This window comes from Prunus dulcis, chromosome 6 (genome assembly GCF_902201215.1).
Source record: "Prunus dulcis chromosome 6, ALMONDv2, whole genome shotgun sequence".
NCBI lineage: Eukaryota > Viridiplantae > Streptophyta > Magnoliopsida > Rosales > Rosaceae > Prunus > Prunus dulcis.
In genome coordinates this window covers 27,066,994-27,081,884 of record NC_047655.1, presented here as the reverse complement: position 1 = coordinate 27,081,884, position 14,891 = coordinate 27,066,994, and the positions used below count along the sequence as shown (strand labels likewise).

The 14,891-nt window shown below is 37.9% G+C and overlaps 2 protein-coding genes and 1 pseudogene across 4 annotated transcripts; 2 read left to right on the top strand and 1 right to left on the bottom strand.

Moving 5' to 3' along the window:
- Positions 1-568: 568 nt before the first annotated feature.
- Positions 569-4,430, bottom strand: LOC117632532 (ABC transporter G family member 11-like). Its single transcript, XM_034366032.1, has 11 exons — positions 4,384-4,430; positions 3,773-4,262; positions 3,285-3,574; positions 2,973-3,144; positions 2,757-2,879; positions 2,330-2,458; positions 2,027-2,221; positions 1,844-1,930; positions 1,483-1,755; positions 1,267-1,374; positions 569-1,173 (listed from the first exon to the last, which is right to left on the bottom strand). The coding sequence occupies exons 2-11, from the start codon at positions 4,181-4,183 to the stop codon at positions 838-840; spliced, it is 2,124 nt and encodes a 707-aa protein (XP_034221923.1). The 5' UTR covers positions 4,184-4,262; positions 4,384-4,430; the 3' UTR covers positions 569-837.
- A 2,358-nt stretch (positions 4,431-6,788) lies between these two features.
- On the top strand, positions 6,789-8,295 carry LOC117631920 (annotated as a pseudogene).
- A 2,445-nt stretch (positions 8,296-10,740) lies between these two features.
- On the top strand, positions 10,741-14,164 carry LOC117631643 (probable protein phosphatase 2C 34). 3 transcript variants are annotated; one of them, XM_034364908.1, is made up of 6 exons: positions 10,741-11,144; positions 12,061-12,382; positions 12,524-12,832; positions 13,052-13,169; positions 13,271-13,494; positions 13,620-14,164. In XM_034364908.1, exons 2-6 carry the CDS (start codon positions 12,137-12,139, stop codon positions 13,842-13,844), a joined length of 1,122 nt encoding a protein of 373 aa, XP_034220799.1. In that variant the 5' UTR covers positions 10,741-11,144; positions 12,061-12,136; the 3' UTR covers positions 13,845-14,164. The 3 variants fall into 3 exon arrangements, with proteins under 3 accessions (XP_034220799.1, XP_034220801.1, XP_034220800.1); XM_034364910.1 differs by having other exon boundaries at positions 10,741-11,167; XM_034364909.1 differs by lacking the exon at positions 10,741-11,144 and having other exon boundaries at positions 11,193-12,382.
- Positions 14,165-14,891: the final 727 nt, after the last annotated feature.

Genomic DNA, 14,891 nt, shown 5'->3' with positions numbered 1-14,891 from the left:
ATATTATCCTCATTTAATTAATAATTTCAAATGGTAATGTTTGCATTAACCAAGGGCATTTTCTGGTATTTTGAATGTTTCACCATTCTCAGCCTTTTGCTTTATATATATAGATATATATATACAGTCCCGATCTCTTGGACCACAGGAGTCCAAGAGATTGTGGTCACCCACCGTTTTATATTAATCCAATGATTCAAAATGATATATATAAATACAATATGAAATAAATGATTATTACCCGATTCAAGTCAACCGTTGAATTTACATCTAACGGTGAGTGACCATAAATCTCTTGGACTACAGGGGTCCAAGAGATCAGGACTGTATATCAGTCCCGATCTCTTGGACCACAGGAGTCCAAGAGATTGTGGTCACCCACCGTATATGAAGAAAATACCAGTCAATGATTTTCATTGAAAGCATTATTGTTGAGAAGTCAACTAAATCCCAATATATTTGGGAATGAGTGATTAGCCAAATTATATGTAATTGATTGTACATGATTTGCTTTCCTTTATTAGTCTCTTGATTGTAGGAAACCTGGGTATAGATACCCTTGACAATGTAAAGAGAAAATTATCAAGTAATCAAATATTCTTCCTTTGATTACAATTTTACAATTATCACCGGCGTAATAATAACTACACTTCTCTTCCTTCGGATTGAAAACCCATGATGTTTAGAACTCAAGCTTTGGAACAGATACTAAATGACTGGATATAAGAAAAACTGTTAAACTGTGTGCATAATTCTACCTCATAGCATTTGCTGCATAGTCTATTCAAACTGCGTCAAGTGCTTTAGTTTTGTGGAATTTTGTATTCAGGTCTCAGTCTACCGTCCACCGGTTGCATAGGTCCTCAAAGAAGGGGACTGTGTGAGACCATCTGGAGCAACTGTTGTATTTTGGTTTCCATTCTTCTGTTGCATTCTTCTCCTTGCCATGTAGCCTCTAATCCACGGCGTCACATCCTCACTGAACTTGATCATGATAAAGAAGATGATCCGGTAGACGACAGTCATGCTCAAGATGACACTGAGGTCTATCCATTTTGATCTGGTGGTGTCAATCTGGAACACATTTTCCAGAATGTACTCACCAGGTATCTTAGGAAGATCTGGTGACTGGTTGTCGAAAACTAAGCCGCTCAGGTCATTCTGATATTGCCCCTGAAGGTGAAACATGTTTCATATTCATCAATTTTTGTGTGGCTTATTTCATCGATAAGTAATTCTTAAACAGAAACTGTTGAAGGGTTTTACCTGTAAAGCCCAGTAGTGGAAGCTGATGTATGACATAGGGTAACGCCAGACGGGCTTTGGGATGTCATTTGGGAGCCTGAAGTACCCAGAGACTAGCATGAAGATACCCTGACGTGAAGAAAACCATACAATTCATCAATCATATATACAAGACATGAAAATGGCTGAAGTACTGATTTACTATCAAGCAATGGATGAGTCTTCTGTGATACAAACCTGAATTCCAGCCCCTATGATAATGCCCATGAGGAAGTTGGGGACGATACTGGCTATGGCCATCATCAAACTCTCAACTACAGTGACACTTGCATAAAGGCACAGCACAAAGAATAGATAATGCTTGAAGCCTGGGTGGAGACGGACCATGTAGTAACAAACTGTTCCCGCAAGAAAGGTGATCAGTATCAGGAATGGCATTGCAGAGAGTGTATTGCTGATGACAAATGCAGTAACACCATAGTGGCCATTCAGCCTCTCTCTTTGGAAAACCTGGGAAAGTTGTGGTACAAATTTAGACAAAATATCATTTTTAAGTAAATATTTAGAGCTATTTGTTCCTTGGGACAATGGAACATACCTTCATATCCTCTACGAATGAAGGAAACCCACCGATTGACATGAACGTGACGAAACCAAATACAAAAGATGCACATGAACCCCTTGCCTGTTTCATAAAATAAAACAGAGAGAAAAAGTGTAAAGTGCATGAATGAACTTTGAGAATCCAAATAGATGGTACTAATTAGCAAGCAATACATACCAGAATCGAACTGTAACCCGTTCCCACATTCAAATAGATGGTTCCAATACAGATTGTGACAACAATGTAAATAACGAGCCTGAGCCAGTAATAGCCAAAGTCCCTTGACATGTTGATAAATGAACGCTTGGACAATGTGAAGGACTGCATCAAGAAACTAGCCTGACTTCCTCCAGAATCTAGCACCGTTCCTTTCTGCATCATATGGGGAAAAAATTTATATTGTTGTTAAACTCCGTTACCAATAAGTAATTGGATAAATGAAGAATTATTCAATACATCCCACTTTATATAAACACTTACAACTTTGGATATCTCCTCAACTTTTTCTCTAGCTGCATAAGAGTATTGAGAAGTCCGATAGGAGTCTATAAGAACTCTTATAGCTTCAGCGGTGGTAATCTTCTCCAGAGGATCATCACTTGCCTCAAACTGATAATGACAAAAGACACGTTTTGGATTTTATCAGAGTTCAAAATTACTGCTTCAAAGTGCAAAAAGAGGACAGCAAAAACACCAAACCGATAATTTTACCACCAATTACACAAGAAAAAAGAGGTTAGATTGTTCCTTTTAAGTTTTAAGTATTTCCCTTCATAGGAATAGTATGATTATTACTTTATCATAGGATGGACGGTATGTATGAAGGTATAACCACTATCAATTGTTTAACAATAACATTTGAAGTTACATAACACAGAGATATAAAAGAAAAAGTTTCTAAACATACCCTGAGTTTCATGGACCCTTTCAATGTGGCCTTTACTTTATCGAAGTCAGAGTTAACGCATCTAAGAAAATGATCAGAAGGGTTCCTCAAAGCAGGGCAGGGAAATCCGGCTTGTGCAAAGAACTGAAAACACCAATCAATGAACGTAAGGGCTCCATTATATTTACATCAAATCAACTAATATATGTATATAACGCAAAGACTAAGGGTTCTTGCCTCGTATGCATCCGACGCCTGACCAAAATAAACAGTTTTGCCACTAGAAAGCAAGTACAATTGATCAAATAGTTCAAAGACTTCACTACTTGGCTGGTGAATTGAGGCTATGACAGTCCTTCCATCTCGTGCTAGGGCACGTAGTGTCTGAGTAACGAAAAATGCCGAAGCACTGCCACAAAAAAACCAAATGATCACTAGAAGTCATACATTTTTCTTAATAGAAGTGGAAGTTAAACTCACAAGAACATTCAATTTCAATAACAACATAAAGACAAGAACCAGACAGAATGAAAACAAGACCATATATACCTATCAAGTCCACTGGTTGGCTCATCAAGGAAGAGCAGTCTAGGCCTCATCAAGATTTCAAGAGCAATGCTGACCCTTCTCTTCTCTCCCCCACTGATCCCACGCAAATGCCAATTTCCAATAACTGTGTCTGCGCAATCCTGCAAACCCATCTCTATGATTGTACTCTCAATCAGCGCTCTCTTTTTTGACCAAGGCATCTTATCGGGCAGCCTTAATCTAGCTGAATACGAAATGGTTTCTCGTACCGTCAAGGTTCCAATCAAATTGTCATCTTGGGTCACATAGGCCTGATTAATTTGCAAAACATCCATGCAAACAACGTCAATATGTTACATGTACAATTATAGCCTGCCTACCTAGCTTGATCAAACATAATACAAATTTGAAATAAACGATCCCAAAATCAAGTGAAAAAAATGGTGCTGAGAACAATTCACAAAAAAACATAATTAAAAACAAAAAAAGAAACAGAGATTATTACTCACAGCCGTGCCAAAAGAGAGCTTTCTTTTGCGGCCATTGAGAAGGATGGTGCCAGAGAGGAAAGCATTGGCCGCCAAGCGACTAGAGAGAGCATCAAGTAAAGTTGATTTGCCAGAACCAGAAGGACCCATGAGAGCTGTGAAGGTTCCAGGCTCAGCATAACCAGTTAGACCCTCCAACACCTTCTGTGTCTCACCGTTGCTCAGAGTCACCGTCACCGTCAGATCCTTCCAAGTGAGCCTGGCAGAAACATCCCCTACAATTTCAAGACTGGCCTTCTCCCTCCACAAAGTCTCACTCAGAGGGCTCAACCCACTAGCTACAACCCCATGCCCTGAGGGTTTGCTTGCCTCTATCTCCATCGTAGAATGACCTGCTGCTGAGTTCCATGTTTTTTCTGTTTCATGTGCCATTGTTAATTTCTAGCAAGCTAGCTTAGCTTAGCTTATCTAGCTTGAAATGATCCAATTAGTCCTTCAAAAAATAGAGGTTCTGAAGCAATGAATTCTGATATTAGAAACAACCCAGAAGAGCTTGCTGCCTGTGTTTATGAAGGAAGATGAGGAAACAAAGATGTGAATGAAGAAATGAGAATTGTGTGAGTTTGACTGACCGGTTACAAAGAAGAAAAATTTCCCATGCAAAAAGAGCCTCAAGCAAGGGACCTTAACTAACTAAAATCTTTTGGTCTCACAATAAAATTATTTCCTGCTTTCCATTTCTGCACGAGAGTTTGAATCTGAAACGAACCCAAATTCCAACATGAAGCAAGAAAGATGATATAGAAAGAACTTGATCTATACAGCTATCTTCTATCCAACAATTAATGGGTTTTGGTAGATATATTGGTAGGAGCATTTAATACATTAACTAATACCAGAACCGACCCTTACATTAACACTTGGCACATTCCTTCGCTCATAATTTTTTTTTTTTTTTTTTTTTTTTGCATGTAAAATAATCGTGAGCATTGAAAAGGAAACAATGAGCAATCAACTAACGATTAATATTTAATACAAGTGGGTTAACGTAGGCATGGGCATATGTGATAATGTGAAATGAATGTCAATTTACCGCCCTATTGGTTCTCTGTTCTTTTGGGGTTTATCGCTTACAAGTCACAAGCTTTTATGAGTATATCAACTCATTCAGCTGTCAACTAACTGAAGAGCTCGTCATGGGTACCCCTATTCAATTCAAACTTCGCTATTCCAATTCCAAACTACTTCAGTGGTTGGGGGACTTGGGCTTAATTCCTTGTCCTGCTTATTTGGCTCTCAAACTTTTCTTGGTTTTTCCTTTTGACTTTCTAGCCACACATTTTGACTCTTTTCTACTGGTCTTAGGGAACTTTTAGAACGTCCGAATATGATGTTAGTTTTTCTCAGTAACACTTTCTTCTGAGGTACCATTTTAATTTCATAAAGTTATAGGAATTTGGAACACAAATGATGAAGTTCACGATTTCAATTATAGATGGGCCAACCAAAACCCAATCCTCTGGGCCAACGAACATTATTTGGGGTGGGTGTATTGAGTAAAAGTTTAGTACTTTAATAAAAGCACAAAGGTAGACAAGGCGGGTGCCATATTCGAATAATCATCTGTTCATTAGCATCCTCTCATACTGAAAGCGAGGAAAGCCTCCGTCTTTGAAATCAACCGCGGATAAATTTAAGGTACGTGACGTAGATATCAGGTTCTTGCTATCGCCAAAAGTTTCAATTTTTTTTAGTAAAATTTTGAATTTGGGTATGTGGGTATGCTTAGTTTGCTAGTTTCTATCATTCTATAACTGCATTTTATGTTTATGTCAATTGGGTGAATTGATTGAAGGAGAATCATATGAGTCTTCATCTGCTTTAGTTTGAATTGTGAATTTTGGAGATGGGTTTTCTGCTAAGTTGTCCTTGTCGTCAAGATTTTTTCCCCTGAATTGTGCATTATAACTCATTTGAGAGTTTGGGGCACTGATTCTCAGTTTGTTACACTTGAAGTTCTAAGATGTGGGCATCGTTTCAATTTTTTTGTTCTGTTTTGGGTGGTTGGTTTGAATTTTGAAGTGCAAATTTATGCTTTCTACTCTTGTTCGAAAAATCGGCCTAGGCGCTAGGCGGCGCCTAGGAGCTAGGGCGGAGGACACCGCCCCGATTTCACTCTAACCGTTAGGGATGGGCGCCTGGGCGGGTCGGGTGCCTGCTTCTCTACTCTTCTCGACCCAACCAGTGGCAGCGACGGTTTCTTCTCTACTTGTCAGCGCTGGTCTCATATTATTTCAAAGGCGCGCAAGAGGAGATGATGGAGGCAGAGAAAGAGGAGAGATGATGGAGGCGGAGAGAGATGGGAGGTGATGGAGGCGGAGAGATGAGAGATAAGTGAGGATGGGTTTGGTCCAAAGAAAGGTGAAGATAGGGTTAGTGAAACGCTGCATTTCACTTATGGGCTGGTATTTTAACAAGGTTCTCTTATGGGCTTGGGCCCATATTTTAAAACATAACCTAATTGTGTTTTTATTTCAACCCTCTATATCAAAGCATATATCACATGACTCACATATATATATATATATATATATATATTAATTTTGGTATAAATTTATAATTTATAATACAAAATAATTATATTAAAAAAAGAAACACCTATCCCCCGATTACTCCTCTAGGCGCTAGGCCCCTACTTGCCGCTTGCCTACCGCCTAGCAATTCTTTGAACATTTTAGTATGAAGTGTAAATTGTAAAATATTAGAATTAGGAATTAGCACTCCTTTTCCCCCTATGTTTAGTTCTTTTGATAGGTTGTTAAATTATTAAAAGGTCCAAGTTAAATTTCAAATGGCAGGTCCTTACTGGGTTTCAAAACACTGCCTCACTAATTTATTGTAATACTTCTGGAAAGTAAGACTTCTGCCCTTTCAATGTTTAGTGGTTTCATTCAATTGCATTATATAAAATATCCCCACTTCTGACATTTTCATAGTTTTTAACTTGGAAGGTTCTCTTAACTATATTTTTTTGTAGTGTTATTTGTACTGGCTGAGTAGGGTACAAGTAGTTTATAGTTTAGGCTGGTTTTGTTGGTCTTGGTGACAGTGTTGGCATCATAAATGGTTAAGACTGGTGGAGACGAGTGGTAGAAAGAAAGATGAACTAGAGGTGGAATTGCTGATACAGACATTGGAAATGTGATAGTTTCTGCATTTCGGGTGCTGTCACAGTATTTCTCGAAACGATTGTAGTCTGGTTTTGGTTCAGTGAGAATATCATGATCATGGTATAGTGTTGGAGTGGATGCAGAACTGGCCAAAAAGATCTTCTGGAGGCAAATGTGGCATCTCCAATTGGTGGCATTGAGGATGATGGCTATGGCACATTGGTAGCATGATGTGGATGAAGTGAGTGTAATGATTGGAAACATGTCACTAGTACAAAAAATAATTGGGAATAGGTCAACCGATTCAAATAATTGTGGACTGTCTTACACAAGAGGGCTGGATGATTGCTTCATTGAATTTAATTGCATTTCTCATATTTATTCCCCAATATCATTAAGAAGCTTAGTCATTAGTATCTCTTGTTTCTTTCTCAGGTTACAAGAGTATTCTGTAGAGACAGCCATTGCCACAATTGTTGATGGAAGTGACAGCTTAAAAATCAACACCCAACACCTCAGGGAGCTTAGCTTTCGAGTCGGATCCATCTACCAGTTCATCGGCGAGCTGCTTATTCAACCCGATAATGAGGTAAGTGGCAAATTACATCCACCTGATGATTTTCCATGCTGGTCTTCATCACAACACATGAATGTTAATTATGTTAGAGCAATAAGCTCAATAGTTCTTGGTTTTTTTTTTTTTTTTTTTTTTCCAGGCAGTCTTGCAGGCACGTGTGGAATGTTGATTGCATTGATCTCAATCTCTATTATCAGTCTCTGCGATTATTGAGACAAATTTGAGGCTGATCATTTGACGACCAAGTTACCATCTACACCCAACCCATCAAACAATGCAAATTGAAATCCTTATGGCAAAAGGGTCAAAGCCAATAGCCCAATGATCACTTCATAATTGAAACCAGACGAATATATTTTTAATTGGGCCCTTAGATTTTTTTATGAACTTTTTGGGTAGGCCCAAGTCCTCACCTACCGTTAACGTTTTCGCTGGAAGCCTGTACGTCATTATCGGTTGCGCCGACCCACACCTCATTGTTGGTTCTTACGTGTCAGCAACTGGTTGGTAAGAATATACGCGGTGCTGGACCCACCTAGTAGCTGCTCCTTTGCACCGCCCTCATCATGTGCGCTAACGGTGCGGAGCACTGGATACGTGGATTCAAAGTATCACGTGTAGAATAGCAGGGAAAAAAGTGATAATCTCGTGTCTCATGCTCCCACCCAAAAGTCTATGCACTCGCAAAATGAAAATATCTCCTCTTCCTTTCTTTCTGTTTTTAGGGTTTGCTTCTTCAATTAAACATTATTGTTCTAATAATTTTGGTAAAACAATAGTCTGAAATTTTAACAATATTCTTTATATATATATACAAGCTATGGAACATTATAAACTAATTTAATTTGTATTGAGGAATTCAAATTTTGTCGTAACGAAGCAGGTAAAGAAACAGGTTCGCTACTCAGGTTAATTGGTCTAATTTTTTAATTGAGAATTAGGTGCGGCCACCGACGCTACGTTGGTAATGCCCTGCCACATTGGGGATTGGGCCACTTACCAAAGCTGATTTGATACTGCAAAAAGTTGTCACCAAATGTACACCAAGAATTTTTCCATGGTGGAGATGAGACTAGAGAAGAGATTTATCCAAGACCATGAATCCACTTTGTACCGACATTATTATGGGAATCCACTATTTCAGTGAAAAGAGGACCAGATATATTGACGGAAAGAGGCAACATGGTCAAATGGCCCTAGAATTCTAGGGAGGAAGTAGGACCCTCCTATGATAATGATTTTTGTTTGAGGTCCAACACTTATGTGCAAACTTTGCAAGTCAGATTGTAACGGGTCTTTTACTCTTTAGCTTTTGGAAGGAAAATGATAGATTTGCTCTGTTAGATTATGTGGGTTTAGGTGAGATGCACTCTAATATTATTTACTATTATATTTTTGTAACCTTTTCTCCTTTTTGGTAATCTTATGATTGATAATGCTATCAATTCACATTTTAATATGTTTGTTTGTGTTGAAATGATGTGTTTGGTTTGTTTATTCTCCATTTAGGGGTGGTTATGATCTATATTAGATCGGTTTCACTTTAAAATCACAACCGAATCAAGTATGTATTTTGACTGTTTGTGTATATAATCCTCCTCGTACATTGAAATGTAGGATTCTCTTTTTATGTAAACTTTTTTGTTTGAATTTATCTGGTTTTATCAAATATACATTTCAATTTTTTGTTCAATGATTGCTAAAGTTACTATATGTAATAATTTAAACTCAAGGGTCAGCTCCATGTATCATGTTAGTTATCATCAGTCTCTTAGAGCAACTCCACTTATTGCCCTTTGCCATGGCAAGGGAGGGTTAGGGCAGCTACTATTCATGTGAATAGTGCTGCTGCCCTTGCAAAAAGAAAAGTGTGTTTCCACCTATTGCCACGGAAACCACTATTCACATGAGATATGAGGAGAGGAATTTGTATAGAGTTTTAGTGTGGAAAGTAAAAAATATGACTAAGTATTTATTTTTAAAAAAATTCTAAAAAGTTTAGTATTTTTTTAAATTTTTTTAGATTTTTAAAATTATTTTTTGGTTGCTGACGTCATTGTTGATGTCAGCAAACCCATGTTAGACTGAGGGCCAACCCAGGTTTGTGGAGCCCACCCACAGCCCGTGCAACATTTGTCCGCTGGAAGGCTGTTTTGGGCCAAACCCCCCCTTTGCCCGGGCACACTGGAGTTGCTCTTAATCATTTAAGCACAGTAATTGTCTATGCGAAATGTTCTTTTTACTGTGAATGATCTTCATGGAATTATTATTTAAATAAAAATTAGAAGGAGATCTTGCAATTATTTTAACAATTAATTGCGTAAAGTAAAATATCGATATTACGTGTTTGTTAGCTTAGTTGGTTACAATAAAATAACCCATGTTCCATGACCAGCTAACCAACCGTTCGTTGATTCTTGTATATAATATGGGATTTATTTTGATATAAAAAAAATTATGGGATTTATAATAAATTAACCAAAATGATTACGACGGTTTAGCAATTTTTAATCCATTTGTGTTCGTCCATGGCAGCCGCAGCTGGCCAAGATAAAGCCATGTGTACGGTCGACGACCCTTGGGAGCATTGGGTTGATAGAGATAAACAGATTCCATACTATAAAATTAGCATCGACCGTTGGCTTTTATTTTTCTGCGATTCTTTAATAGCATGTATGGTGTGACATTCCATTAATTTATTATTCAATTCAATTTTGTTTACACAACAAAATGTTATTTTCGTTCCAATAATTTTGATAATAGTTTTATATAAACCAAGACTGCAATGTTTTACGAATGTGACATATACTTGTCTTTTGTAAATTGTATTAGTTTAAAGCCGCTTATTTGGAGCTGAATGAGTCTATAGTTAAACTTTGATTTAGTTTAAATATTTTTCTTATCCTATAAAGAGCTTATAACTCAAATAATTATAAGCAGTTACCCGCATCTAAACTCCTCTTTTAAAATCCGCCTCCCCCAATCTCGTTGGTCTTGGTTTTCGTTTTGGCTACTAGCTAGAAATAGAAATTATTGAATATCACGGCCTAATTTCTACATCATAAATATAGAAGACAAAAATTCCCACAATATTGTAGCTACAAATTGTTGACCCAATACGAACTTGACTGCACATGTGAACAATGTATTTACACAAACAAATACGTCAAAATTAAAAGAGTTATATGCATGAGTATATAAATAGGATAGGAATAAAAAAGAAAGCCTTTTGAGCTGAAAAAGCTAAAGCCTTTTTGGTTTACATCTTTTAACTGTGGCGCACACACAGGGTTTTAACATTTCATGACGTCCAGTTTGTAATTTGCTTTGAGTGTTTTGTGTATTATTGTTTGTATGCACGGCAAGCTCTGTGCTTTGTTTTCTTCTCCTCGTCAGATAAATATCACTTCATCTTCACCATTACCAAACAAAAACACAAACACATACACAGACGCGGGAGGAGAGACAGGCAGGGTGTTATGGATTCTGATCGATCTCTAACTTCACTTCCTCAAGGTCTCAGCTGGGCTCGTCGGAATTGCCACCAGTTCCGATCGGTGAAACCAGTTTTCCGGCTGCTGCCTGGGGTTCCGGCTTTCTAGCTTCTGAATTTTCTGGTCAAACTTAGCTGGATTGGATTATCAAGGTTTTACTTTGACGTCTACTTTGGTTGGTTTTTTTTGGTTGGTTTATGTTTTTTGGTTGCTGAGAAATGAAAGAAAAGTTTGTTTTTTTTTGGGTAGCGGAGAAGTACAAGTTGAATTCTTTTCGTTTCCTTTATGAAAGTTCCTGTGTGGGTTTTGTTTGGTAACTGAGAAAATTGGGATGGAAAAGAAAGGTGAAGCCCAACATGTTTTTGTTTTGGTTATCTTTCATGGTTTTTTTTCCTCTGGGTTTTCTTAGATTGCAGTAAGTTTTTTGGGCAAAGGGTTAAAAAGTTTCAAAGAGCAGAGCTTTTGCCCTTTATAGAAGCCAAGAAAATGGAGGAAAGGAGAAAGAAAGAATTGATTTACTTTTTGCCAAGTTTAGACGAGTCTCTGTAGTTACTAGGAAAGATTCATATGTTCTCAATTTTTCCTTTTTAATACCAAAACCAGAGTTTTACAGAAAACATACAAAACCAAAATACCTACCTATCTCCCCTCCTTTTACCGGATCTGGGTGGCCAAACTATTAATTAATAGAATAGCATTGGAACTGTTTAGGGACAGGGGTTTTTGCATCTAAACATTACAAAAAAAAAATTCTAAATCCAACGGTGGAATTCCACGCAAGCATGAACATTCTTTATAATCTCTTCACCATTCAATTTCTTGTATGTATATCATATTAAATTCAAAGATTCTTACCTTTCTGAGTCAGATCATGCCCTTTTGTCAGTCACAGTACTATCACTCAAGTCAAGTTGCCTTAAACTTCTGTCAGTTCTCAGAGAAGAAAGTTAAATAAAATGGGATTGAAAACTAACAAATGTGTCAAGCATTTTCTTGGCCTTGTGCTTGTTCTTTCCAAGATCGAAAATGACTGTTATGTGATGTTTATAAATGTTCAACATTGTTCAGATTTTTTGAGTCTACAACCACAATTTGGTGGCCTGGAAAAGTGGAATTGAATAGCTTGCTAGCATAGGCACAGCTAATGGGGCACTTCTCCTCCATGTTCAGTGGACTGGTGAGGTCACTATCCATCAAGAAAGGGAAAAATAACCATGGAAATTCTGATGCAAGAGATGCTGCCGAAGCAATGGCGAAGGAGGCGAAGAAGAATGACATGATACTGCGCTCTTCCGGGATTGTCAATGTTGATGGTTCAAACAATTTTGCTTCAGTTTTCTCAAAGAGAGGCCAGAAAGGAGTGAACCAGGACTGCTGTATTGTGTGGGAGGTAAGCAAAGGCTGCTCATTTTCTTGTTGCCAATTTAGAACTAGTAGGAAATTGGATATAAGACAAAATTAAATTTCTGGATCAGCTACATGGTGTTTGTTCTATATTGATGTATGTGAATGTTGTTTGTTTTGGTTTTAGGAATTTGGGTGCCAAGAGGACATGATGTTTTGTGGAATATTTGACGGGCATGGTCCATGGGGACATTTTGTGGCAAAAAGGATCAGAGAAACAATGCCACCCTCTTTGTTGTGTAGTTGGCAAGAGACACTAGCTCAAACTTCCCTCGATCCAGATTTGGACTTGGAATTGGATAAAAAGGGTCACCGGTTTAATATATGGAAGCATTCCTATATCAAAACTTGTGCTGCTATTGATCAGGAGCTTGAGCGGCATCGTAGAATCGATTCCTTTTACAGCGGAACAACTGCCCTCTCTATTGTCAGACAGGTACTAATTTGTCATTGGAATATGCAGAGCAAATATAAACTGTTTCTAAGTTGTTTACTTAAGTTCTTATTAAGCTATTAACTTACTAGGTGAAGAAACTAGTTGCTGTAATGAGCCTTGACTCAGAAACTAGTTCTAATTGTTTTTAGGCTTTGTATGAGTTTGTGCAATTTTGAACAGTATTAACATGAATGTACATCCTAATTTTTGTTTGTGTAGGGTGATCTTATTTTTATAGCAAATGTTGGTGATTCTCGTGCTGTTTTGGCTACCACTTCAGAAGATGGAAGCTTAGTGCCAGTTCAGCTTACTGTTGATTTCAAGCCCAGTTTACCTCGTGAGTCTCTAATCTATATGATCTCTCTCTCAACACACAAATGGAGAAAATAACATATGGTCACACATTTTGACATTTTTTTTCAATTGTTTTGTTTGCAGAGGAGGCGGAGCGAATAATTCAAAGCAAAGGGCGGGTGTTCTGCTTAGATGATGAACCAGGGGTGCAAAGGGTGTGGCAGCCAGATGGGGAAACACCAGGACTTGCAATGTCTAGAGCCTTTGGAGATTACTGTGTGAAGGGCTTCGGGCTCATTTCTGTGCCTGAAGTGACACAGAGAAATATAACAAGCAGAGATCAATTTGTTGTGTTGGCAACTGATGGGGTATGCACATTACTCTTCTAATGAAACATTTCTAAATTGAAAAACAAAACAGGAAGTTGCAATATTTCAAAAAGGGTACTCAAAAGTTGTGATTAAAACTTGTTTTTTTATATTTTTACTTGTAGGTTTGGGATGTTGTTTCAATTCAAGAAGCAGTGCAGATTGTAGGTTCAACAGCAGACAGGGCAAAGTCTGCTAAGCGTCTGGTGGAGTGTGCTGTGCATGCATGGAAGCGCAAGAGGAGGGGAATAGCAATGGATGACATTTCAGCCATTTGCCTCTTCTTTCATTCTTCCCCTTTGTCTGACCCTCAGCAAGTTCACCCAATCAGTATTGCCACACCAAAATAGCTTGCAGAAATCTTGCTCCTTCTCCTTGTTTATCAAATCTTGCTCCTCCTCCTTGTTTATCATGTAACTTTGTAGTAGTTTGATTTTGGTTAGATGTTTGATTAGGAAGTTAGGCAAGCAAAAATCTTGGTTCAGATTTCAATCAACAGCTAGATGCTTCTATAGTTGCATGCCCAATTAAGTTTCAAGATACATAGGCTTCCTATGGTAGGTACTTATGGAATGTAAACAAATGATCGGAAACGTTCAATTGTGTAGGTTCTGTTTCAAGGATTATTCATGAAAAAAATCAGTTAAATCGGAAATTATTTCATTATGCACGTTTTTTTTTTTCTTCAGTTTTATCTAACTACCTGTGTTTCTTTCCTATTTTAAATGACCAAATATCTTTGTAGTTGGACAATTTTTTCCGAAGATAACCTAAAATAGACAATTCGGGGTTTTATCACATAATTTCAATTGCAGAGTTTCTGCAGATATTACGAATTTACTCATAGTGCAACACATGAATGCTTATGGCATACGATTTGCAGTTATATGATCATTCACACAGGGCTCTTGGGCTGTTTTGGGAAGCATCCCATTCTTAGATGGAGGATCTGGTTGGGCTGCCTGGCCCAGAGACATAATGAGTCAGTTTCTGGTTGTTCAGATAGAATTCCAGAGTGTCTTTAGAAATAGCACACGACATCAACGAGTTTTGTCCTTATACGACGCGACGAGTCGTGACTCCTGCCGACACCGAAACAGTTTACGACAGCAAGTGTATATATCGAGGGACGAGCAAGTTCAAGAAACTCGCGTGTGTGAGGTAAGCAACCTCGTCCAGTCATGATTCACATAATAAACAAAAACCTTATCCAAAACCAAATCTCATTTGCGGAGAACTCCAACAATCAAAGCCAATTAGCGCGAGAAACTGACGACTGACTCAAACAGTTACTTTCTAAACTTTGAATTAGTTTAAAAATTGAATGCCCAAACTCGAAAGCGACAGTACAAAAAGCAAACGAATGGTGTTCGACTGGACGTGTGTACCGAATATTC